Consider the following 27,700-nt stretch of genomic DNA (forward strand, 5'->3'; position numbering starts at 1 on the left):
TATCTATTTTGCATCCCCTCTTACAATCGAGAATCATTATGATGAACGTAAAGCAGAAACGGTGTTGAACACGTCGGTTCCCACTTGTGATGACACGAGGTTATTAGTCGCGTGGACGCGACTCACTATGTCGGTCTGTCTGTCTGTCGGTCCGGTATCACTATGCGTTTTAGCACGCGACTTATGGCTGTTGGCCTTGTTTCCTTACGGCGCACTTTGCCGCCGATCTGAAAACCAATTTCAGCTCATAAAATATTTCCCGGGCTAAATTTCATTACAATTTGTTTTGTTTTTCTGGCCTATTTAATTTTAGTGCGTTGGGCTCTTATCAGTTGATCTCAATCTGCTCCCTAACACAGTGGTAGTTAATGAACCATGTTGGGTCGTTCCACTTTACTAGGATGTAACTTTCAGACAGTTAACAAAAGTTTTTAATAAAAGAAAACAAAACAATACAATAGGTACAAAAGAACAATGTTAGAGTGCTAAGAAGTATTTATTAGGAGACTACTCCCCTTAAAATAACTATGGTACATTAACAATAAGTATTGTGTAGAAGAAAAAAAAGCCCAAAAGGGGGGAGGGTGACACAGAAGGTAATATTAGAATATCATACTGAACTACGCCCGGTAGTCCATAGGCATAGTGCGTACACTTAATCTGTTAAATATATTATATTTAAATTATTTTTATTTTTGTAGCAATCTTCAAATATTGCACAAACAAATAAAAGTAATAATAATTTTAGTAGAACCAATGGTATACCAACTCCCTGTGTATACAATTCATTGAAAAATCACCAAAACAAATTTAAAGTGCAGTATAACGGTATGTAGATCTAACTAGTACAATATGAATATATTATATATTACATAGAGATACTAATAATATAATATTAATTTGGCATTAGAAAACAGAAATGGAAACCATATAGGTCAAATTCAACGTTTTTTGCTACAATCCTTTTCCTATTAGTAAAATGGACGAGTCCGCCAATACGGCAAAACCACGCTGGTGGTTTTCAAATAAACCAAGTGTTTTAAAACTACTTATATAAAAAATCCTGTTCCCTTATCTTAAATACATTTACATATTACAAATAAGGGATAATAACTCTTAACTTTCGTAAAAAAATAAAGCGTTTTGGATAAGTAGTTTTTCAGCAACTGTAATTTTAGTTTTAACGTTACGTTCTGACTGCTCAGGAAAGGTTGGGCGACTTCGAAAATTTTCACCTATCCTTTAACACTAGTCGGTCACTGACAAACCAAAACACTGCTTCAAAAAAGGGGCTGTGCCGACGAAGTATCTGAACCAATCACATTTTACTTTAGGTCATTAGAAAGCTTGATTGATTAGCTATATCATTGGATAACTAGGTCAAACGTTATGAACGTTTTTGTAAAGATCTCAACAAATTGGCAAAACAAGCCTATTCATTAACACAGGGCAATTTTCAAATCGTCTAACTTAAAAAATCAATGCCGACGACGTTTTAAGTTTTTTTAAATTAAAAATAACATGACATCGTAGGTACTTAATTAGGCATTACAATGTCGAAACAGCCATAAAAATCGGTCAATTAATAACAAAGTTACATTGAAAAAACCTCCAAAAAATAGCTGTTTTTCGGTGATTTCGTGCCGTTTAGCGGAAATCGCCCGGATTTTTGGGTACATAAAACAAATTGTAATGGACAGTTCGTTCCAATAGCTTACCGTGAACTAACGGAACTTTATTTTATACCTTTTTATTGTCAAAATCAAAAATAATACTGTATTCAAATTACGATTTGACAAAAGGCTCAGAATACTGTAGAACGAGCGATATGCATCACCGTATTCTGAACATTTTGCTTGATCGTTAACCCTTTATAGGCCTATTCTGTTATATTTGTTTGTGTAGTGTCAATTCTATATTTAAATAGTCATTACACAACCGGTAACCTGTTTCTTCAGTTTGTTAAAATTGTTATTTTCTTTTGTTGGAGACTCATGGCAGGGATATGCAAACATTTAGAAGCGGTACGTCGACACTCTGTTGAAAATCGGGAGACTGTTGAATAGTTCGTCTCATCCACAAGCATGTGAGATAGAAGGTTGGGGATAGAGTGGTTAAGCCTGATACAAGTTCACCGTCACTTAATAAAGATTTATATAGAGTATCTTTTTTTTAAATTACCACGGGCAATGCTTGAAAACAAAAGTCAGTTTCTTTTTTTTTACTTTGATGATGAGGACAATTGTAAACGTAATACCGATGCGATATGAATAAACACCCGTTTTAATCTTGAAAAATAAATTAAACGTGAACACACTATCGTCACTAATCACATTGCAACCGTAACAATCTTTGTTTCGAATGGCTTTTGTCTTTGTGAACGTTGACATAATGGCATAATTAAATGTTATTCGGAATATGGAAGCCGTGAAACAGATGATATGTCGCAGGAACTTCGATCGATTTATAACAACAATTTGCAGAACGCTGATGCCTATATCGTTCGTTCTTTTTAGCTTTTTGTCAAATCATAATTTGAATATATTCTGTCAAATTTGGCCCGGAAAATATTTTAAGAGCTGTAATTACTTAAGTTAAGTACTGTAAAAGAAATTGCTCATTATAAAATAATTTCCAAACTATTGTAATATAATGTTGTTATGAGGTTTCTGACTTGTAAGGAAGACTCTACTCGCTTGACTGTCGTAACACATATATTGTTTATTCAGTATAATACTTGATACAATAATAATGATGCAGCTAACTAACTGACTAAGGAACAGAGGATCAGTGATGCTGTCGGTGAGGTGTGAGGTGTGTGCTCTGTAAAGTGGCTGTAAGGTGTGTGTTCCGTGAAGTGGCTGTAAGGTGTGTGTTCCGTGAAGTGGCTGTAAGGTGTGTCTGGGCTCTTCTGAAACTTGGGGGTATATTGGCTTCGGTTCATTTGCATATGTCACTACGTCATCTGTGAGGGCAACGATTGGTCCTAAGTTGGTCCAGGGGTGTTTAGGTGGGAGTGATTAACGGTATAATAAGGTATTTCAATGATGGATGACACTGTCAAATCTACATGTACTTAAATAGTGTCAATCTCTCCTGGTTTAACGATGGGATAGGTCAACTGTTAAGCAAAGTGTTTTCTTTAGGGATTCTATTATAAACTAAATGGACTTTTAAAACATCTGGACAAACTCTCCTCTGGACTTTCTGGGTCAAGTTTGTGAACTTAATTGAATTCTGATACAAAGGTTGATTTCTTAATTATAAAAGTATATCATTACATTACACTATAGAGGGCGCTATAATATTTTAACAAAATATATCAGACCATAGAGGGCGCTAGTAAAGTATAAATGTAGTGGTGGTATTTATACTAGTAAACATGTTAGGCAAAAAGTAAAATACGATGCCAACAAAGGTTAGGCCTATTATAGGATAATAATAATTCCTAATGTTCTACCACACCACCGCCATAACATAAAAAAGACGATAATAAATCACTGACTTCTACGCCATCATTGGTCGTGTGACGAGTATGCCAATTATGATTGGCCCACGTCGTACAAATTCCGAAAAGATGACGTAATTTCGCTAACAAAAAAATGAGACTGAGAGCAAAATAAATAATGTCAATATTATTATTATTGACGACGATATTACAATGATCGAGAAGAAGCCACTGAAAATATAATTAATTATATTCTATCTAAGTATTGTAGGTATAGGCCTATGAACACATATTTTAAGGTTGGTGCCGTTTTGATGACTTAAATATGATTTGTGGTGAATTTACGTTGATTTATTTTCCACTAGGCTAGCTAGTAAGCCTAGGCTAAAGCTTAAAAAGGGGCCTAGCTAGGCTAGATAGAGGGGCGTCTCCTAGTAGGACTAGCTAGGCTAGGGACCTGATAGGCCATAGGCATAGGCTCTTACCTAGGCTATTTTATATGCAACATATTACGTAAGAAAAATTTATTATTAATAAACAAAAACCTTCAGTTTACTATTAAACATGTAACATACAGTGAACATTTATGATTAATATGCCCAGAAAGGCAATCCCATCATTATCTATTATAAAATCGCAAATATTTTGTAAAAATTAAGACATTATTCGATCAATTAATTAGGCTATCGCTCTCTGTAGATAGCCTATTGTTATTTTCAAAAATGTCACAATGATTTATGTAGTCAACTTTAATTAGCACCCTGGCTGGGAATTACTTACCCCTTAGAAATATTAACCTTTGATTTGGACTCATTTGAACAAACACAATGTGTTTTTTGTAGTAACATTAGGGGTATTTACATAAGGATAGATACAAAAAGGAGCAATTTTTAAATATATTCTTTATCCACTCAGTAACGAAATATTTTTTTCATGTTTTATAGGGCAAATAATATATCACTTGATACAGTAAAACATTTGCGATTTAATACTTTGTTAAAACTGTCACTGTCAGTCGATTAAAATAGTAAATGTAACGATACACAACTATAACGTTTATATTTTTTGTAATTATTAATTAATACAGCCAGTAATAAAGTTTATTTGTTATTTATTATGTATTTATTATGTGTTTATAAGCTAACAGTAAGGCCTACCCACACTCACAGTAATAAAGTTTATTTGTATATGTGTTTATCTAACAGTACCCACACTCATCACAGTAAGAAATTTGCGATTCAAATGGCGACCAAGTGATTAATACGTATTTACAGTATTGTACTATATCTAAAGGTTTTAAGTTTCTCCAAGGGCCCATAAATCTACTTCAGGGAATTATAGGATGGAATGTTCCATTCATCACAAATCAATACATTTGTATAAACGTATATTAAATCTATCTAAATAGTATTTTTTAAAGAAAATCAACCGAAAGTACGAACCAACTTTATATACCATCGGGTAAACATTCTAGAAGTAAGGCGCGATTTACCAAATTTTGCCCTTACGTAAATTTATATATAGATAATACGATAAACATACATTATAATGTATACGACATTGAGCACGACCAACAGAAAACGCAATCAATATCAAACGCAACCGATCATATGATTAAAACAGTGTATTAGCGACGCTTCATAAAGGTTTAAATACCATATCGAAATAAATCGATCATAGGAGGTAGCCTAACTAAGCATACTGTATTAACTTCTTTGTCTAACTAGTTTGGTAAGATATTTTCCTTTGTTAGCAACAAAAAATAAATAAAAAACAATATTTGAATTTAAAACTATTTTAACGTTAGGCCTGTACACAGTTTTTTGTTGCATTTACAGTATGACACATTTCGAAAAATGTTGCAAAAGGTAAAAGTGAAAAGTTATATGGACAAACACAAACAGCATGTAAAATCTCGACAACCACTCACTGGTCATCGAGGTAATTTTCAAAATGTGTTTAATCAAGGCAGAAATTATGTTTAACCATGCTAAATCAAAATCTCGACAACCACTCACTGGTCATCGAGGTAATTTTCAAAATGTGTTTAATCAAGCCAGAAATTATGTTTAACCATGCTAAATCAATTTCTGAAGTAAAATTCTCTGGACCTCACTCAAAGTGCATACGAAAGTTGATGCGCAACAACTACATATTGTGTTAAATTATTAATCAGGCCCGTAACAGTAACTTTCCCACATTTTTAACAAATAACAATGCATCCCACTTAAAATTTCTATGAATTTGCAAAATTTGCTCAAATCATATATTTGTTAAACTTTTTATTATAATCGCTTTTCTTAATAGTTGCTTGAAAATATATCTGGATGTAAAAGCTGAGATTTCCTATGGCCAGTGATCATGGCTGACAACTACAAAGAATTGTCAAAATCTGGCTGGACTGTTGTTAGTGATAAAGGGAGAGTATTTGTAAGTTAATTTATGTTTAATTATAATTATCATACTTTATATTTGAATTTTTACGTTAATATAATTTGTTTTTATGTTGAGGACCCCTTCTGAAACAAGCTCTTGAGCTTAAAGGGTTATCCTCTGCTATTCCATATATTGTAACTTTTTTCTTGTATTATTGTTGTAAATTGTTTGATCTGTCTACTTTTTTTATATGGATGGCAATAAATATTACAATTACAATAATAGTGTGTGTATTAGTACACTTTCCTATGTACCAGAGTTGCCACTAGGTTACTTACAGTTGATTTCCTACAATACTATAAAGATAAATAGTACAGGGTTTGGCAATACAAAAAAAAATTTTAAAAAAAATAGTTCTTAGAAGAGAGAAAACATGTGTGTTGTATCCCAGGATGAGATCTATAGACATATTAATTGTCACATTTTTACTCTAAGCCATAGATTATGATTTAGTAGAACCAAAGAAAGCTTCCTAATAGGTATCATGTCTGATCATTGAGTTCAACATTTCGTTTTTAAAGACTTGAAGTCACTTGTTAAATTGATAAAAATCTCTCTTAATTAGGGATCAGAAAGTGAAGACAGTGGTGAACAATCTGACTATGTTGCACTTGAGAAAGATGTTGCACATTATCATCACAGTAGTACCAGTATAAAAGTTGAAAGAGATGAATCAGATACTGACAAAAATGCAGATAATCCAGTATCTCCGCTAGATACAGAATCTTTGGAAGAATTCGATGAAGCAGAACCTTTAGAAAAGGTAGCAGGTAATTCTGAAGAAGTTGATATGACTGAGAATTATTCTGCTGCTGTTGTTAAATGCTCTGATGGCTTACAAGATCAGGTTGTCATAGTTCCTACTATTGAAAGAGAAATTTCAATCAGTGATGTCATTGAAGAAAATGTAAGAGCTCGATTAAACATCAGTCGATCTTACTCCTCATCTGCATCAAGCACCTTTACTAGTAGTTTCCTGCTAAAAGAAATACCCAAGGGTAAACTTGAAATGGGTAGTGATAGCTCAGATACAAGTGGAGATGGCAATGGTGTGGAATGTGGTGGCATCTCTGATAGACTACAAGATGTCTGTCTATCTAAACAAGTTTTTTCAGAGAACAATGAAAAAGGTAAGTCCTATATATCATCTAGTTGATGTGAATAATTTATTCTTATCCATGGAACACATCATGCCTGAAATTCTAAGTATTAAAGTTAACATTCATATTTCTTTCTAGAAGAAAGGGTGTGTGATTCAGACTCAGATTTTGAACATCTTAGTCAAGATGAAATTCCAAACAATGAAGGTGGACAAGAATCTGATTCAATCGAGCCAATAGGTCTTCTTAGTGAATTAAATTCAAGACTACCGAAATCTGAGGAAAATCTTCCTTCTTTGCTTCCAACATCATCAGATGATTCAGACACTTCAAGACTATTTAATCCAGGAAGAGGACATAGAGGTACAGTAATCTTTATTAAATTCTGTAATAATAATAATAATATTAGCAAGCAATACTGTGCCCCTGGCATGCGTAATCATCATCTACTATTCCCTTAAACATTTTGCATATTACACTACATGTTAGGTAGTTATTCATTTATTGCTCATTTTTCGTCAAATATCAGGGATTAGAAAAAGAGTGTTGGCTTGCCGCTCCAGACACAGTTCAGCATCAAATACAGCAGCAGCAAGAGTAGACAAATCTAATGAGAGGGATAATGATTGGACAATTTGGATGGATCATGGTAGACTCCTATATTATATTCTATTGCTTATAATTGCATTGGTCATTGCATTGACCATTGGTTATTATATAGGTAAGTAAAAATATAAACTGTACATAGCTATTGATCAAATATAACAGAGTTCAGACATATGTTGTTTTGCATGGATTTTAAATTAGTTATTTATAAGCTGTCAGTTTTCTTGACAATTAGTACTAAACATATAGATTAATTTTTGTTTTGTTTTTAATATTTTGATGATTTTCAGGGTCTTCTAAAATATTCAGCTACAAACAACAGTTAGAACAAGGACAGACTCAACGACTACACACACTTCAAGATGAGTTACTTACTTGCCTCAAATCTGAAGAAATCTACAATGACAAAGGTGTATTAAATGAAGACAAGATTCAAGATCCTGGAGTTACAGTAATGCCGACAAAATTTGACAAGAAACAATTGTTAACTGAAGATGTGCAATTATTATACAATAACGATATTGCTATGACGAAAATGAATGCAGTTGGTGAAGATGATTGGGTGTTTGTTGAAGATGCCATTGAAAATAGTCATGGGAGTACAGATAGTGAAAATATTGCTGTTGGTGAGGGAGATTGGATGAAAACTGAAGATTCCTTTGAAAAGAGCAATAAGAGTACAGAAAATGAAAAGATGACTATTGGAGGAGACTGGATGGATATGGAAGACACCATTGAAAGTAGTAAACAAATGGAAGAAAATGAAAAGATGACTATCGGCGGTGGAGATTGGATGGATATGGAAGATGCCATTAAAAGTAGTAAACAAGTGGAAGAAAATGAAAAGATGACTATTGGTGGAGGAGATTGGATGGATATGGAAGATGCCATTGAAAGTAGTAAACAAATGGAAGAAAATGAAAAGATGACTATCGGCGGTGGAGATTGGATGGATATGGAAGATGCCATTAAAAGTAGTAGACAAATGGAAGAAAATGAAAAGATGACTATTGGTGGAGGAAATTGGATGGATATGGAAGATGCCATTGAAAGTAGTAAACAAATGGAAGAAAATGAAAAGATGACTATCAGCGGTGGCAATTGGATGGATATGGAAGATGCCATTGAAAATAGTAAACAAATGGAAGAAAATGAAAAGATGACTATTGGTGGAGGAGACTGGATGGATATAGAAGATGCCATTGAAAGTAGTAAACAAATGGAAGAAAATGAAAAGATGACTATTGGTGGAGGAGACTGGATGGATATAGAAGATGCCATTGAAAGTAGTAAACAAATGGAAGAAAATGAAAAGATGACTATTGGTGGAGGAGACTGGATGGATATGGAAGATGCCATTGAAAGTAGTGATGAAAGTACAGATAGTGAGAAAATTACTATCAGTGATGGAAACTTGATGGATAGTGAAAATGTTATTGATGGAAGTATGGAACATGAAAAGATGGCTATTGGTGGTGGAGAAACCTCTATTGATAAAATATCAGAATATGATAGACGACTAAGCGAACTGGAAGCTCATTACAAAGAAATACAAGAGTTGTTTAAACAAAAGACACTACAACCAGATCATAATGTACAAGAACTCTATGAGAAAATTAAATCACTAGAATCCCAGCTTAAAATAGCATCTGAAGCTCTAGAATCTAGATATCAAGTACAACCAGATAACAATGTAGATGACAGCTCTAGTGGAATTCCTACATCATCATTTGATGAAACAAATTGGATGAGTATGCTTTCCTTTGATAGTTTTAAAAAGAAATTTGATGGTACTGTTGGTAAACTAGACCCCAGTGCCATCTGGTTCTACTATGATAAAACGAAAGAAGTTATTGGTGTTGCAAATAAGGCTACTTTGAATGCTATTGGCAAAGTTTATGATTATACAAAATCTGATGAATTTGTATCTAACATTGCTAACACCCAGAAAAAGGTTAAGGAAACATTGAACACTGTCAATGAGGCTATGTCTAGTCAATGGCAAGCAGTTAAAAAGTCATCAGAAGATATGTCCGACTATGTCAAAGAGACTGGTAAAAAGGCAAAGGAAACATTTAAAGAGAGATCTGAACAGGTTAAGAAAAAAATGTCAACAATGGATTTTGAAGAGGAGTGGCAAAAACTGAAGAATACATCACAAGGGATAGTAAACAAAACAAAGTCAACCTTACATGATTTGTCGGAAAAAGTTCTCAATTACTCTCAATCTGATGAATTTCAATTATCTTTGGCCAAGACTAAAGATAGAATTTTAGAGACCCTAGATGAAGCCGTCAAAAACACAAGGGAATCGGTCAGTGAGTTAGGGGACACCCTGGCTGATACATGGTCAACTGTGAAATTTAGCATGAAGGATATCAAATCAAAAGCAACAGATAACTGGGAAGCTGTTAAAGAGAAAACTGGTTTTGGGAAAAAGAACAATTATAAAAAGAAGAAAGAACATCATAAAAGAAATAAGAAAGTACCTCATAAAAAGATGATACATAAAAATGTAGAAGTGGAATACGAACACCAAACTAATAAGAAAAAATCTTTAAAAAAAAACCTAGAAAGTATCGAGAATATGCATACATTACTAACAGGAAATTGGAGACAATTGTATGAAAAACATTTTACGATCAATTGCAGAGGTGATCAGGCATGTATGAACATTCAACGAGATGATGCAGAAATTCTAATTCAAGAATTAATGAAATACAATAACTGGTTGCTGAAAAATAACTATAAAAAAGATGCAAAGAAAATTAAAATGTTCGTCAATGAACTTTGGCCTTTGGTAAATGGCAACTATGTTGATGACCAAATGCTGGAAGATCTGAAAGAAAGTTTGGGTGAAATTCTGAAAAGTATGAACCAAAGAGCACAGAAACACAGATTGCAATATCCAGGACAAAGTGACACTTTGAAAAAGAAGCAAAGAAAAGATGGACGTAAATTTGCAGGAGAAGGATTCCAAAGTAATGATGAGGATTGGTATTCGAAAAGGATGAAGGGGAGAGATAAAAACAGACATAACAAACCAGAAGAAGAAAACAACTATGATTGGTTCACACTGAGAGGTATAGATCGTGAAAAGGCAAGACAAAGTGATGCATCAATAGACGGAGATTGGTTTCTGGAGAGAGGTAAAGACCGAGAAGACCTCCGGAGAGAGTGGGTATCAAAAAAAGAAACTGCTGATCAAGACTGGTACTTTAAGTGGACTCAATACAGGAGTGATATGAGGACTGGGATGTCCATGTGGGATCTTTATAACTGGTTTCGTGATTGGCATGATCACCGTTACTTAATGAGACACTAATATTTTCAATTTTTAGATAACATGATCATGTTATAACTAAAAATCAATTATTATATTTAAATACACCATGAATCCCTTAACATCAAGGGTAGCAACATTTTTATATAGTCATTGTGGTTCAACAATATTTCTGGTTTCAAAGAGGCATAAATTTATCATTACAAGTATAGAGATTATATTAAAATAAAGTGGGGAGGGTTTGGGTTAGTGTAAAAATAGTTTTGATTTATATAAAAAAATTTGACAAAATCGTGATCATAGAGTACCATTGGTTAAAAAGTAAAATTAATATATAATTTATTATTATCTGTAATTATAAATTTTATTTATATTGAAGATTTATGGGCAGAAGCATTATGTATGTGTTGCCATACAGCACATACAATAGCTTTAAGGGCTAGGTCAGTTTTCAAAATGTGTATTATTATTGTAATGTAATATTGGTCAGAAAAAAAAGTGGTGCTATATGATTTTCTTGTAATGTTATAAAATAGGAAATCCTCCACAATTTTCTTTGATAAAAAAGTATATAAATTGAAGGAACAATATTTTACAGAAAAATACTATTTTTATTAGAAATACGGTAGTTGCCCATTGGCATTTACATGTAATTTAAAATCAATAAAATTGCTATCTTATAACACGAAAAAAGTCCTGTAGCACCACTTAATAAAAGTGACCCTCATTCTGTTTCAACATTGTTGCAAAGGTTTATTTTTTACTATTTTCTTATTATATAATATTATCACATGAAAATTCTTTTTTTGATTGAATATCCTTTAAATTTAAACAACATTAATTACATCAAACAGGCAAAAGAGATGCAAGGATAGCCCATGAAAGTCATTAGTTAAAATGGACTTATTTCCAATTGGGTTCTTTTAGAAAATATAAAAAATAACAAGATATAGTATAACAAATTTAAATAATCACCAAAATGCACAAGTTAAAAAGCAGTATGTAGATACAGTATTTTGTTTGGCTTGTTTTAGAATTCAATATATAGATTGCTAGCAGGCTCTACTTGGCCAAAAAAAAACATAAAAAAAATTATATTACAGATAGAACTCCTATGGACACCCCTATTGTGATATGAGGACACCCTATTACAGGGATACACTTGAGTGTACCAAATGGTATACCCCTATTACAGGGACACACTTGAGTGCACCAAATGGTATACCCCTATTACAGGGACTTACAGGGACACACTTGAGTGTATCAAATGGTATACCCCTAGGGGCACACTTGAGTGTACCAAATGGTATACCCCCATTACAGGGACACACTTGAGTGTATCAAATGGTATACCCCTAGGGGCACACTTGAGTGTACCAAATGGTATACCCCCATTACAGGGACACACTTGAGTGTACCAAATGGTATACCCCTATTACAGAGACACACTTGAGTGTACCAAATGGTATACCCCTATTACAGGGACACACTTGAGTGTACCAAATGGTATACCCCTATTACAGGGACACATTTGAGTGTACCAAATGTTGTACCCCTATTACAGGGATACATTTGAGTGTACCAAATGTTGTACCCCTATAAGAGGACAATATTCTGTTTTCCATCACAAAACAACAAAAAGACCAAATAATTGTATTCATTTATAATTGATATAATATCATAATAATTATACTTTTATGACAGTTTTCAGTGGTGAAAAGTTGGCAGCTATAAAGTTTCAATTCTTCTTAATTTCTCGAGTCCAGATCAATTAGTGTTCATTGTGGTATATTAATTTCTTCCCACGAAAACTTATTAGGAGGACAAATTCGGTTTTTTGGTCAAACAAAGGGATCAAGCATTGGTTCTAAGGTTGAAGACATAAATGCTTTGATTATCCGTTCAAAAATCTTCATAACTAGAGATGTAAGAGCAACTGGTCTTAAATCGTTAGTTGCTTAGTACTATTGTTTTTGGGTACTGGAATTATAGTGTATTGTTTCCATAGTTTCGGTATAAATTTACCGAGAACTGGAAGAACACCACATAGTTGGTCCGAACAAAAAAATGTTTTACCCGCAACCCCATAACTCATATTTTCATTTAATTACTGTAAAAACGTTTTTATGTGATTTTTTTCAATATTAATCATTCTATTTGTATTATTTATAATATTATTTTGTGGAACTTGGTCTCGTCTTATTTCATTTAACACCTGATTTTTAAATCTTGAATAAAAAAGCGCATCAGGTAACAAGTTATCAGTTACATTATCAATATGTATTTCTTTAACTCTATTTTTAGAATGTACAGAAGCCATATTTTTTATACCTTGCCAAGCATTAGCTCCCGTTTCCAAAGGTTGCTTCTATTTTACTCCTATAATTTACTTTAGCTACGCGAATGGCACGTCTCACTTCCCTGTTCATTAATTTTAAAGTTTACAGTGAAAATGATCATACCTAATACAAACTATTGTTTTAATTTAATATTGGTTTTGTGATTTCAACTGCTTTTCTGTATTTTAGTAGAGAAGCATTGTGCTTTTAATGTACCTAGATAGGTATGCATTATTTTCTATGTAAGAATCACAAAATAGTAGGTAGTTACACCCGCTAAAATAATCATATTATATTGAGTGACCATAATATTTGCTTCAACAAAATTAGGAAAACTATCTTTTTGGTAGGCCTACGGTATTTTAATTCAAAATGAATATATTTTCTAATAAAATACAAAATGTTATTGTCTTATGAAAAGTGCGTGAGGTTTGAAAAATGGAATTTTACAGCTTCTAAGTACTTTCCTTTCAACAATTTGTTCTTACTAAGTTTGAAAACAATCACAAATGAAGTATACATATTTGTTGTCACAGTAGCTTTACAGTTTTCAACTAACATCTTTACTTTGACAGAAAACAACAACTCGGTTTCCAACTCTGCCATCTGGGAAATGCGAGTGAAAGACATCATGACACTGCAACAAAATAAGTACAAAGTCAATCTTGTGGGTCATGTAAAATCACAACTTAACAATTTCTCCATTTTTTTTTTATTCTATTTAATTACAATTTACTGTTCATTCAAAAATAAAATTGTTGTTAAAATGTTGAAACTTTAGCATTTATGCTCAAGGGTTGGCACTTTTAACAATATTTGCTAATATTTTTCCTTAAGCAAATAACATTAAATTATCTATATATTAATTCTACTAAATTCGTTTGCGCAGCGTAAGTTAGGCGCAATTTTATGAATTTCGCGTATATTACCCATAGAACAATTCAAATTGAAATTCAGCAAAAGTGTGCACTAACTTTCTATGGAAAATAAATGGCATGTTTCAGAGAAATTTAAAATGCGAAAAATCAATTTCTAATCAATTTTCTTCGCTTTTCATTTTTTATTCCCATGTACGCGTTTCATGTAATTTTAAGCATGTCAAAAATTCCCATGTGCGCGCACATTTGTACGCGCGCGGTGCGCACATAGCTCTAAAACACATTTTTTCGAGTGATTTATGTTTTTCCAGCCTTTTCAAACAATTTCGACTTAAAATGATGTCATACGAGCACATCGAATTGGACAATTTGCGCTCGTTTTTTATCAAAAAGTAAAAAAATTTGTCAAAATTATGCCTTTTTTTAAACAGTCATAGATTCTAAACTACATGGTGAACTTTATTTTTTTTACATATTCTGGAAGTTGATGAGTTGTAGATATCGGATCATGAATCAATATGCCTGTAAGGGCGTGTGGCGCAGTGTGTTGGACGTTGGACTACCGATCGTCAGACCTAGGTTCGAATCCAACTCTCGCCGCATTGCTTGTATCCGTAGGCAAGATACTTTACTTACGTTGCCTCTCTCCACCCAGGTGTATAAATGGGTACCCAGTTAGATCTACACACAACTTTGCGCTGGTTACCGGCTGCATTATGGGAGTATGTTTCCATACGTGTTTGATCCCAAAAAAAATACTGGGGTAATAATGCTTGTAAAGCGCCTTTGAGCATGATTACTCATGAAAAGGGCGCTATATAAATGTGGTATTATTATTATTATCTAACCTGACATTGTGACGTCATCGTATGGCCACTCGAATATAAAATATAGGATTTTTGTCTCTTTCATCACATTTAATAGAGCGCATCTCCACTTATCCGCATTCCATTTTCCCCCATATTTTTATATTGTCTAGGTCAATCAATTATCTTTCGCATAATTTACCATTTTTAAAATTTTGTGCAAAAGCGTGAATAACTTTTGTCACTTATTTTCATCATTCCAATAAATTTCAATATGTTATAGCTCCTCAGAATGAAAAGTGATACTCATGATTAAAATGTTTTCTGGAAGCTGTTGAAGTGTAGATACGAATTCATGTACAAATTATGCGCATCGGATGTTGTGACGTCATCATATGGCCAGTTCAATTATAAAAGTCGTAATTTCATATTTTGCGTCATAGTTCATGATATTTAAAAGAGCGCGCTTCCATATTCTAGGTATCCAAATTTATTCGACACGTTGATATGTTGTTCATGCACTGTATGTAGTACGTATACAGTATATAGTGTATACTGTATATACTTAGACGTGACACAAAATAGAGAGCACACTAAATTTGTTTCAATGGCATAATCGTTTTTCTGTGCGCAATATTCTAACGTATGACGTGCACGTGGTGTTTGCGCTGCGGATAACCTAACTCGTCCATAGTGACAAGTTCAAATCTACTCTAACTTTGTTCTTGTTGATGAAACAAGTATAATACAGTATTAACATTTATATTATTTTTACCTTTGTAAATTTCCAAAATTCCAAAAAATCTTTGATACCCTGAAAGAGAAAATGGAATTGCTCTATTTGGCACATATTACATTCGTGGATAACATGGATAAAAAAGTATAATAGTAGAGGGGGCATATAATTATCAATAGAGTAATACATTTGATTATAAAGCTGATGTATGTAATATCAATTCCTCCTGTTGCAAATCCATCTTTGACCCTTTTGTAGTCGCACACAGCTTTTCTCATTTCATTTCTGTTTGAAGCACAAGCATGCCTGAGGAAAAGCCGAGTTAAAATATAACCTTTCATCATTCACCAAATGCCATTATTTGTACCATTACATGAATATAAAACATTCAGTATTTGTTTTATATAACATCTAAATAGATTCCTGTCATTTGAATCAGATTGAATAAAAGGTACTAGGCCAGGCCTAACTAACAGGCCTAGAAAGACACTGACAACCATTACAAAACTTCAAACTCATCTAGGCTAATTCTGTTTTTTCCAACGTGTAGAGATGTTCCCACTAATCAATCAAAATCATACAAACGATCTAAAGCTAATTTAAATGCCTTTTTTGGTCAAAATTATTAGCAGAAGTACAAAATAGGTGGCACTGTTGTATTTCAAAAGCGATAGTATAAAAATATATTTTCCAAACGCGAAAAGATTTTTTTTTTTGTACACGAAAAAATGTTCAATAGTGCGTACTATTGCCACGGAACATTGAATGTTATGACTAGTTTCACGATGGAAGTACATTTTTGGAGATATATGTAATAATTTAGACCAAAAAAGGCATTTAAATTAGTGTTAGATCGTTTGTATGATTTTGGTTGATTAGTGGGAACATTTCTAGACCTAGATCAGTTTCAGTTGCCAGATGAAGTCTCGTAATGGTATCGCTGCCTTTCTATCCTAGACACTTTAGCCTAGCTATGATTCACATAATTAACACTACAGTAGGTATGTTTATAAAATATAAATAAATATAATACTGTATTTAATGTATTATAAAAAAAAATATATTTTTATATAGACTTGCACTGATGAAGGGCTAGTTTTGCCCGAAAGCTCTGCTAACTTTTCTGGCTGTTTTACTTTATCGTTTTGATTTAGCTTTTCGCTTATTTTTTGTATTTATATTGATCCAGCCACTGATACCCATATTTGATATATATATATAAATCCAAAAGCAAATTACTGAAAAAATTACAAACCAAATAAATATTACTGTTTTGATGTGAATCAAATGTAAGGCCTACCTTTTATTCAATCTTATTTAAATGAAAGGAGTCTATTTAGATGTTATATAAAACAAATGAATGAATGTTTATATTTGGTGAATGATGAATGGTTATATTTTCACAAGGCAAAGCATTTTACCTCATGGCGGCATTGTTTGTGTCATTTCATTTATAAGCTTTATTGTTTGTTTACTACAGTATACTACACAAATGTACTATTCAAAATATTACTAAACAAATTAATAACCACTATGACAAAAACAGAAAACTTGCTGGTAACAGGTTTATAGTATACTTACATCTACCAACCTATCAAACATAACCAAGTGTGTTGTTGGTTTGTTTACTAAATTAAACTCTTTGTCCAGCCATTCTTTAGGGTTTTGGTAAAATATATCTGCCTCATCAACATATTCAGTATCCTTAAGGTCTGGTTGACACTCTAAGAACCGCATTGGGAAGTTTGTATGAATATAACTAAAACAAACAAAATAATTACAGAAAATATTTGATAGAGAATGAAATACCTTACCTCAACCCCTAAAAAACTATAAAAAAAACCAAAATAGCAATAGTGTTTGTTAACATTTGAGGCATGGCACGACAAAACCATATCTTATCAAAAATGTTTGAAATTGATACATCATATTCACCAAATCATTTAGCTTTGAAATAAGGGGTCACTCATTAAAATATGACATACATAACCAAAGTTATAGATATAAATTATTTATTATAAATTGGAAACTGGTTTAACAATGTTTCACGTAAACCACATTTAAACATTTTTTCACCCAAACAACTGACTTTGTTCTGTAACATTTCATTTTTTCATAGCAACAGAAAACTTGCTGTTCTTAAATTCTTTCTAAATTGTCAAGACTAAAGCATGGTTCCCACTAGAGACGCAACGCAAGGACTTACGCCCAACGAAAGCGAGTTGACGAAAAGTCACTGTTCGGATAATCCATCGCTTGTGATTGGTCAAATCACTTACGTCCTTGCGTTGCGTCGCTAGTGGGAACCAAGCTTAAACTAACCCACAATGATCTTTTATCTGGTAGAATTTTATTTCCTTCCATATATTTTTAAAACCGAATTTGAATTTAAACTCCAAAAATAGGCTTATGCCTAGGCCCACAGATGCTACCTCTACTACGAGGCCTAGCTTATTTATAGCGCTCAGCCGAAGCAGTGTAATTACAGCATAGCTATCGCTGCTCCCTTGTCAACTAGCTGTAAGTGGGCCACATTTCCTCCTGGATTTATTAATAGTTTATAAATTATCTTTTTTGAATAAAAAACAAAATTAAATTGACACTTTTTGTTCACGAACTGTCAACAACAAACAACTTCAAAATATAATCAGCGGGCCCACCAAGCGTGTATGGACAACAACATAATTTACCTTCTGCGTTAAGGTCTGTGCATGCTCTGTGAACCATGCGATACAAATTCACCAATCATGTAGCTTATAGTAGGATTTGCTTACACCACGATAGCAACCGAACAACTTTACAAAATCAGCTCTCATTGGCTGTACATACTTTATTGACCTTTAATAACTGAATATTCATAGGATTTACAGAATGACTAAGTCAATGACACCAAATAAAAGTGATCCACGTCAACTCTGTTGAATGTTAGTCTCATTAGTTAGCTCTTCAGATGACAACTTCAAAATGTCAACCTACCTGTAATATGGGGTTGAATGGCATGGCATGAGAAACATAACTGATGCTGTTCCACCAGATGCTGCTACCAATCTTAGATATTCCATGACTTGAATGACACCTCTCTGGTGAACGAGTCCAGTGTAAGCTGCTATAAAGATGCTAGCAATTACTAAGACCAACATAATCACCAAAGACTGTTTGGTTCTTATCATATTAAACATTGCTACACCTTTTAAAAGAAATAAAAAACACAGCTGACAATTTAAATTATCAAAGTACTATTAATACAGTATTTAAAAGCTTGATAGCTGTAAGAATATACGGTGGTAACATAAGGTCCGGGAATTAATCTGTAGATGAAGGCATGGCATGAACTTACCATTAAACACTGCAACAATAGGTAGCAATCCCATTAAAAATCTGAACTCTTTGTGACCAAGAAAACTGGAAAAAGAAAAGAATTATTATAAAAAATGAGATACAGAAAGATATCTTTTATACAATATTTTATTTGAAAATATGCTTGAGGAAAACCCTACTTCAATTATGCTGATGATCATCAATCGGTGGTTCAAAGAAATATTTCAAGGAAGACGACAAATTCAAGAAAAGGAAAATGGTCAGGACAACAAACAGGATGAAATCATTTTATGTGGCATTTACAGAGACAACCTCAATCAATCAATTTAAAGCTGGTTTGGAGAAATACTGGTCAGTCTGACCACCATATGAAATGTTCTCCTTATAATGATTGAGACAATGGTTCATTCATGGAGGGACACACAGGCACTGCCTTAAATGTCTCAACATCAAGGTATATTAAGGTAATACAAAAAGCAAAATTTAAACCTACCTATATATAATTATGGTCCATAAAATGATAAATAGCCACTGCTTTAACTGTCTGCCATGATAAAAGACCCCAATAGCAAACAGTACAATTTGAGGACCCAATAGCACTGGAAAGCCCTGGGTTATATACCAATACCATGGATGAACACCATAAAAACCAGCCATGTTATAGAACAGGTTAAACTTGAGGAAATTTAATTGAACGAGAATCCACTAAGAAAAGAAAAATATAACATATAGTGTGAGAACGTGTATTGTATAGATCACTTTTAATTCTCAAAATACAGTAGGCCTACATGTTTGGCTAGAAACATGGTTAAAAAGAATTGTAATGATTAATTTTAAATTATGCCATGATCAATTAGAAATTCATAATAATGCAAGATTTGTTTGTTTAGGATGGCTAATTTATTATGTTACAGACGAAATAAATTATATTTACCTTCCCATAAAATATTCTGTCTAATACAAGAGATAGCAACAGCAAAGAAATAGAAATAGGTGCAAGAAATTTAAATATGAACTTCAGTTTGTATTGTTCTACCAGAAAATGTTGAAATACAAGAGGAAACCAGATGATAGCAACAGTTGGTCTTATGATAACAGCCAGACCAACTACAACCAGATATATCATACTAAAAAATAAACACAATAGATATTTTCATATTATACAGATATTGACTGCTTAGAGGTTAAATATAAGATTTGACATCCCTGAGGAAATGATATTATGTTAGCGCTAGCTGAGGGAAATATATATTCCCCAAGAACATAATATCATTCCCGAGTGGATGTCAAATCTTATATTTTACCGATATAAAAGGCGATATCTGTTATATTACATAGCCAACAAGTTGAATGTAACTGCTGGGTCGGGTGTAGCTATTCACCTTACCTTGCGAAGAACAATATACAGATAATTACTAATTAATGATTCCTTGGCAATAAAATATTCACTTTACAACTCCCTTTTGGAGCTTTAAGAGGACTTCTAATGTGCTCTTATATGTATTACCCCATACCAAGTTACCATATTGAATATGAGGTAATACCAAGGTGTTATACATTGTGGACAGACAAATGAGCACGGCGCCGTTTTGTGGCAGCACTTGACACCCTTAGGGGAGAATAAAGTTCTTGTATGTGTCATGCACACCTGGGAGCAATTCAGCCCAGTTAGGCTGCAAGACAAAGGTTATTCCTCGACATTTACATTTATGGTAAATCTATATCATGCTTTCAAACCACATCTCAATTGAGGTTTAATGAGTGGAGTAGAAATAGTTCTCAGTTATGTAACCTGACACTACTGTAGGATTTTGATTCATATTGAATGACTTTGGTATTGGAAAGCAAACTCCACTAAGGTTTACCAATTAAGAAGTACATTGTGGAAGAGAATCATGCTATAAAATGTAATTAATTGAGTCATGTCTAATTACCATCAGCCCAACTATCAACATCTTACCTGTTCTTATGTTGACATAAGACAGAGTAATAAGTTAGTGCCACAGATGTGAGAACCATTTCCATTGTGTTTGCTAATGTACGGGTTGCTGTGAATAACACAAACCAGTTTGTTAAATGCGCGATGAGCTATTACAGAATATTAAAGAAAATAACAAATAGCATTCACACAAATTTAGAAAAACACCATAGTAGAGAATGTGAAAGCACCCTTATGCTATTTCGCAGCACATACAGTATTCTATTGTCATGAAAGGATACGACAAGCAAGGCAATGTTTGGGCTGGTCAGGTTTTTGGCAAAAAGGTAAATATGAAGATCTCCAATAGCACTGAAAACACCCTGAAGCATTCGAGGACTGTGGATCTAAGAAAATAAAATAATGCATTTAAATTTTAAAATTTGTAGAGTAAAAAACAGGTTTACAGTATATATCATAAAATAAACGTAGCCTAGGCATTTAAGTATAGGCCTAGACTACTGTCCAGTTATAAAGTATAAAGACCTATTTTCTCAACACAAACTCTTACCAGAAAAAGTGGAAAATCCAAATGTAGCAACTGCAAGATCTTAAACAGAACTGCAAAGAGAAATGGATGGAGATATCCCCTTATGCCGATGTCCCATTCCCATGTGAGGTAGCCATATGTAACTGAATGTTTAGGAAATAACCAAGGTATTCCATTGGCACACATTGCCCATTTCATATTTATAACCATCCCCATTGAAAAAACTAGAAGTACAAGTAGTGAGGAAGAAGAAAGTACATTTCTAAATAACAAAATTGGTGCTACTGTAGTTTTAATGTTATATGACCAACGGTTTGCATTCTATGCAGCTTGTCATATCAATGGAAATATGTTAAGCTATCTAAATATTCCACTTATTTTTTACATGTTGATGTTTGAGCTATCAAGGGTAGGTTCAAAAGGGGCCTGGGCCCTGCCTAAATTTCGGAAATAATTAATAAAATAAATTCTATTTTTCCTATTTTTTCTAATACGCAAGTATATAAATATATTGCCTGTTTTCCTAGACGCATTGGAAACATAATTCTTAACACAAATTAAAACACCAAGCTCTGTAGATCTTGACAATCGGTGGTTCCCAAACAGAACATGCACATCTACCATACTCAAATGTGTGTTATGCATTTCCAACCATCTATGGGTATCATTTAATTAAAATTCGTTATTTTTGTATAAAACATTAAAATATTTTAATCTGAAATGATCTTTTGCGCCACTTCAGCCCCACCATGGTTGGGGTTGAGAAAAAATGTTAGAAAATATGGGCCTTTAGTTAACAATATTATTGGTTTGTACTGTATAGTTTAGTTTATTTTATAGAGAGGTTAATCCCTTGATGTAATTGAAGTGCCTTCTCCTAGAATAGAAACTTTCAGGAACAGTTTTATTTACAGGGCACCATTAAATACCTGTATGCTTCCCTCTGAAGAAATGCGGTGTCACTAAATTAGTTTAAGTCTGTTTTAAACAAGTATTGGATACTGAAATAAAAAGTGATATGTAGTGTATAGTATATTTTTGTATAGTTAGAATAGATAGAATAGAATCACTAATAATTTAAGAAGCACAAATGAAATGAAAATAACATCTCACTAGATCTAGAATATTGTTATCTAGAATAGGTGATTTTAAGATTGTCTATTGATAGTTTACCACACTTGGTGGATAACCACTTGTTATTGTCAGGATCTTTTTTCCCCAATTTGTGCTGGCAGCCTATCTCTAAAACTTGGAAACAGAACATTTTCTAACATTACCAAAATTAAAAAAACGAATCGTAACATGCACAGGCCATTTATTAGCTTAGGCTGTACTACAAAGATTGTACGAACAGAATAGTATCGATCAAAAAAGCAATGTCTACAAGCGTCAACATTTGACGGTATTGGCATTGTAAACTTGTTTAGTTGCAGATTAGTTTTTATTTTACGCCACTCACGTTTATCAATTGTTTGAATGCAATGACTTTTTCGAAATGAAAAATAAGTTCATGTCTGAAAGACAATTGTTTGAGTAATAAAGTATTGAAAATTGGAAGGAAATTAATAAAGTTTACACAATATGCGCTCTATTAAATGTGTCAAAAGAGATAAAAACATTTAGGTGGTCGAAATTAGCTCATTAGCTTTGATAACAAGTTAAAAGAATAAAAAACGCGAGAGATAGAGAGGCAGCATGCCTTTCATCATCCTCTCATAAGCTGTGTTTATGTAGATGATGTACATCGCTGTTCCACAACCGATAGGTCGCGGGGAAAAAATAATAATGGGTCGCAAAATTGTTTCCCGAAACTTTTTATAAATTATACACTGATCTAGATGAGAAATGTTCTCAGTTTTTCCGATTTCACATTTTAAATCTACAGTTTTTTCCCTATGTTGAGGCGAATAGCGTACCGTCACAATTGGGAATCGATGACGGTGAAATTGAGACTTTTGACACATAGTTCGTTGTTAATATACAAGTGGGGAATCCCCATTTAGGACGTGGATTTAATACCTCCCAACTGGTTCTACGAATTTTTCTGTAGTTTGCAAAAGAGTGTGTAACTAACTGAAAAACTGCCAACTTTGATGTACCGGTGGTGGGAACTTTTACAATGAACATTCAACAGAAACAGGTCCATCCCAAATGGTGTTACATTCATAGCGATGTTATTCAGGCCCTAGCCATGGTTTGGGAGAACCCCTTGACGTTAGCATTGAACAACTGTTATCCTTAGTCGCGTTTGTTTATAGGCGGAAATTGCGAGTGCTCTATTATTAGAGTGTCATTTCCGGCCAACTAGAGGTGCCATTTATCATGAATTTTACGTGTGAGAGTACCATTTCCGGCCATCTAGGGTTGTCATTTAACAAAATTCGGGCGAGGAGGGGAAGTGTTCGCTATGGATTAAGCGGGTTTCGCTTTAACCATAAACACACCCCAGGTAATTTTTAAGGGTGGGTACGAAACTACATTCACCCCTTCTTCTTGCCAACAGTTCAACATGTAAAAGGATATTTGAAGACCATTTTGTGAGCAACCTCCACCGATTGCCAATACTCATCAGGAACAAACCAAGTCTGTACAAACAATGCATTCACAAACCGAAAAACAACCAACAGCAAGAGCAAACGATGCCATCCCAACTTCTCTAACATGATGGCGACAACTGTAAGACTAGGACTAGGTGTCAGGTTACTCGATTTGTCATCAGGCTGTTGAGTTAGCAATGTTTCTGTTTGGTGCTGTTGTGGTCGTCTTGCCATACTAAAGCAAAGAATATATATCACAAGAATGAGTAATCCGTAGTTTTCCCTGTAACAGTAATATTGTTCATGCGGTAGGGCGCCTCCATAAGTCGGGATGTATACAACTTTTTGTGACGGTCACACTAATCTAAGCCTGGACCACCAATAGTGCTTCCATGATAAAAAATGTTATCAACTACACGTTAACATCATATTAAATATTAAATGCTAGTTGGATATTTAATTGTTCGTTTTATGCAATTTATTTAGTAAAAAACTGCCGAATAGACAGTTCATGTGAATACCGGTCGTCGGCCTTCCTTTGTGAACTAATTTAGCATGGTGGTAAATAATTTTCTGTAGAACTAGAAGAGAAAAATTAAAAAAAAATATCAATCCGTGCGTGATGCATGTTGGGATTTATAGCGGGCCGCTAAAATTATTAGAATTGACATAATTTTATAGGTTCATATGGTATTTATTTTTACAAAAAATGTAGGTCTAGTGTTTGTAATATACAAAGATAAAAATTAATGTTTCGAGTTTCGTAATATTTATTCAACCAAAAAAAATATTATTTAACATAAATATTAAACATTTTAACATAATATTTCTACTATTTTTTTTTTTTTTTGGCTGGGATATGGTTTAGAAGTATTAAACTTGTCTCAATCACAACCCTAACAAAAAAAATATTAGAAATAGTTTAATAAGGAAAAAGGTATACGCCTTATTTAGACTTCAAATTATATACTGTAAGTAATTATGAAAATAAATATATGTAAATGACAGTTATATTTTTACTCATGGTAATTAGACAAATAAAAATACTTTATACATTTCTTAACAATTATTACAGTCAGTAAGTTTATCATCTAAATCATTCACAGAGTTGGTCCTGAGAAGGTTATACAATATTTAGATTTGGTTAATCTAACAAGTGGTACAAGTATCTTACGTGGATTTCTAAAATTATATTTGTTTATAACAGTAGATTTAGAAAACAATTCAAGAATAGGTCTAGGTAGTGAGCCCTTTATGAATTTAAACATAAAAATAGAGATTTGAATGTTATGGATATCAGTAATTTTAAGAATATTTGATTTCTTAAACAATGGTTCAGAATGAGAATCAAATGGAGCTAAATGCATAATTCTAATTACACGTTTTTTGCAACTTTAATAGTTTATCAAGATGAGATGGGTAATCAGCTGCCCAAATAAGGTTACAGTATTGTAAATGGGGGAGTACAAGTGTGTTATAAAGTTGTATTAAAATATTGTAAGGGAACAAATGTTTAAGCTTATTTATTTAAGCATACTGTTTTTGGATTTTTTAAATTGTCAATACATTTATTTGAGTTTTTGCGTGACTTGACTAAATAACACTGATAGTACAGGGTATACTGTAGGCCTCCCCACGGATATTTTTTTCTTGATATATCTTACCGGGTAGTAACAAAGTGCGAGGCAGCGAGGCAGGTAAGGCAAGCGAGGCAAGTCAGAAATTTATGCGAGGCATCGTTTTAGCATCATCAAAAATGCGAGGCATCATTTTATCATTTCTCAAAATTGCGAGGCAGGAAATCACCGAAATTGAAGTAGCCTAGGCCCACTAGTTCGCTTTTGCACCTGCCTTGTATTTTAACTCGAAATTTGTTAACCAATTATCCTGAATACCACTCCTTAGAATTAGTAGACCTACTTTAATGAAGAAAATCATATAAAAGTAACAATAAATCCGTTAAATTGGTGATTTTACAGACGTTTTCCTCGCATAATGTTCGCGAATTTCGCACACTCAATGTTCAATATTTTCGTTTCTATGGAACGCCAAAAGAGCAAAATTAATTAGAGGGCTAAAAACTCTGTGGAATCCATATATTTAACGCATTATTTGGTGAAAATCACGTACAATTATTTTCAATAGGTTTTGTCACTGTCACTTGTCAGGAAGGAAAAATGTTACTGTTGATACTGTCTAGTATAGTTGACCGTTGAATACAATACACAAGAGACACGGATGAATGCGTTCGTTTCGTTGCTATAATGTTTATCAAACGCATTCGGTTCTGGAATACGACGGCGAGAAATTTAACTTTAAACTTCAATTTTATCAGTTTCTGAAAGAATTAAGCTTTGAAATTTGCAATATACCCTTAATAATCAATTCCAAACAGGTGGCTGCTCTCTGGTGGTAGGATTTATTGCTCTAGTAGGTATCTGGTGGTATCTGGTGGTGTTTAGTAGGACCCGTTCGAGAGACATGTTAAATTAATTGTAAAGTGAACACGCTCGAAATGCCAACAAACATTTGATGAGTGTCGCTATAACAATTATTGTTTATCAAAAGTTAAAGACTATCGTTCAGATTTCAAAAATATGGCGCATACGGATGCAAAACTTTTGAACAGTTTGAACTTTTGTAAAAGTAAAATTTAACACGATATGACTTGAATGAAAAACAAAATCGTTACATAACATGATGAGTGTATACACGAATCTATTTAGATACACTACGTCTATTATAAAAATATAAATAATTGATTATTAGGCCTATAATATAGCATAATAGCACGTTAAGATATGCCTCGCACCTTTTTGGAATTGTAAACTATATGCCTCGCACTTTTGGAAATGATAAAATGATGCCTCGCACAAATATTTGGCCTGCCTCGCGTGCCTCGCACTTTGTCAACACTCTATCTTACCAATAATGAACTCATTGTTATAATTAATATCACAAACATTATATAATTATGGCCTAGAAGCCGCTGTTATTTCATATAAATTATGGTGAATGCACGAAACTTCGGAGCCTTACAAGCATAATAAGGTTATTCAATGCAATTTATAGATAACATTAACAATAATTGTTTTGTTTTTTTTTCCAATAAAAAAAAAACATTCGTAGTAAATCTTAATTTTACAGACTCATATTATTGTACAGTTGTGTAGCCTATTTCCTATAGAATAACTTTCCGTATCCCTACTCGACGTGCAAGGCGCCCTTGAAATACTTTAATTGATCGAATAGGAAGTGTGATATCTTCCTATGTACTAGACTAGAATATCTATTAAAAAGTCTTCTTCAGTCTGTATACATCCACACTCATGAGGGCGGGCATCCAGGCTCTATATTACAAATTCTAATGCAAAAATCGTGGATTACTCATTCTTGTGATATTCTTTGACGAATCATCCAATGTAAACAGATACCCAGCTGGTTGGCCTAGGCTTATTTAGGCATGATTTATATTACTTACATTATGTAGTTTACAGCCCAAAGTTACTAACATACAGTATAATCAAAGAACCTAGGCCTAGGCTAGACCTATTATTAGTATACTGTATATATATATTTAAAGAGACGAATCTCCTCTCGGTTCATTTTGCGTTCAAAACACTGTCATCCATGTATCGGAACGGAAGTACAGGGTCGTAAGGTCACATATTGGCGCCCTCAATGGCTAAGAGCAACAGCACATCATGGTTTTTGAAAAAAATTACAGGTAGGCCTATAAATTATT

The 27,700-nt window shown here is 33.3% G+C and overlaps 3 protein-coding genes across 8 annotated transcripts in view; 2 read left to right on the forward strand and 1 right to left on the reverse strand.

Moving 5' to 3' along the window:
- Positions 1–27,700, forward strand: part of LOC144845461 (small RNA 2'-O-methyltransferase-like) — a 47,868-nt gene that overhangs the window by 8,002 nt on the left and 12,166 nt on the right. The window contains exons 1-2 of one of the 3 annotated variants that reach the window (XM_078702824.1): positions 12,809–12,812; positions 27,646–27,682. The exons of 1 other annotated variant lie outside the window; for it this stretch is intronic. Coding sequence is in view for 1 of the 2 variants with exons in the window: in XM_078702822.1 (XP_078558948.1) it covers positions 27,637–27,682 (46 nt within the window). In the remaining variant the exon portion in view is untranslated. Of the gene's footprint in view, positions 1–12,808; positions 12,813–27,525; positions 27,683–27,700 lie in introns of those variants that run through there. One more of the 3 variants, XM_078702822.1, reaches the window with a different exon arrangement.
- On the forward strand, positions 3,622–11,825 carry LOC144845418 (uncharacterized). 3 transcript variants are annotated; one of them, XM_078702737.1, is made up of 6 exons: positions 3,622–3,747; positions 5,756–5,878; positions 6,450–7,014; positions 7,123–7,347; positions 7,514–7,705; positions 7,881–11,825. In XM_078702737.1, the coding sequence occupies exons 2-6, from the start codon at positions 5,810–5,812 to the stop codon at positions 10,913–10,915; spliced, it is 4,086 nt and encodes a 1,361-aa protein (XP_078558863.1). In that variant the 5' UTR covers positions 3,622–3,747; positions 5,756–5,809; the 3' UTR covers positions 10,916–11,825. The 3 variants fall into 3 exon arrangements, with proteins under 3 accessions (XP_078558863.1, XP_078558865.1, XP_078558864.1); XM_078702739.1 differs by having other exon boundaries at positions 7,514–7,693; XM_078702738.1 differs by having other exon boundaries at positions 7,126–7,347.
- On the reverse strand, positions 13,516–27,595 carry LOC144845443 (GPI alpha-1,2-mannosyltransferase 3-like). 2 transcript variants are annotated; one of them, XM_078702787.1, is made up of 12 exons: positions 27,437–27,595; positions 23,938–24,190; positions 21,440–21,553; positions 21,171–21,275; positions 20,911–21,038; positions 19,885–20,077; positions 19,444–19,655; positions 18,970–19,034; positions 18,609–18,819; positions 17,214–17,391; positions 15,672–15,710; positions 13,516–13,849 (listed from the first exon to the last, which is right to left on the reverse strand). In XM_078702787.1, exons 2-12 carry the CDS (start codon positions 24,187–24,189, stop codon positions 13,763–13,765), a joined length of 1,584 nt encoding a protein of 527 aa, XP_078558913.1. In that variant the 5' UTR covers position 24,190; positions 27,437–27,595; the 3' UTR covers positions 13,516–13,762. The 2 variants fall into 2 exon arrangements, with proteins under 2 accessions (XP_078558913.1, XP_078558914.1); XM_078702788.1 differs by lacking the exon at positions 27,437–27,595 and adding an exon at positions 27,164–27,292.

This window comes from Antedon bifida, chromosome 6 (assembly GCF_963402885.1).
Source record: "Antedon bifida chromosome 6, ecAntBifi1.1, whole genome shotgun sequence".
Classification (NCBI taxonomy): domain Eukaryota; kingdom Metazoa; phylum Echinodermata; class Crinoidea; order Comatulida; family Antedonidae; genus Antedon; species Antedon bifida.

Coding starts and splice junctions, on each gene's coding strand:
- LOC144845418 (XM_078702737.1), top strand. CDS start 5,810: ATGGCTGACAACTACAAAGAATTGTCAAAATCTGGCTGGACTGTTGTT. Junction 5,879..6,449: donor GTGATAAAGGGAGAGTATTT/GTAAGTTAATTT, acceptor TCTCTTAATTAG/GGATCAGAAAGTGAAGACAG. Junction 7,348..7,513: donor TCCAGGAAGAGGACATAGAG/GTACAGTAATCT, acceptor GTCAAATATCAG/GGATTAGAAAAAGAGTGTTG.
- LOC144845443 (XM_078702787.1), bottom strand. CDS start 24,189: ATGGCAAGACGACCACAACAGCACCAAACAGAAACATTGCTAACTCAA. Junction 21,554..23,937: donor ACAAAATGGTCTTCAAATAT/CCTTTTACATGT, acceptor TCAGTTACATAT/GGCTACCTCACATGGGAATG. Junction 21,039..21,170: donor CAAACATTGCCTTGCTTGTC/GTATCCTTTCAT, acceptor ATTCTGTAATAG/CTCATCGCGCATTTAACAAA.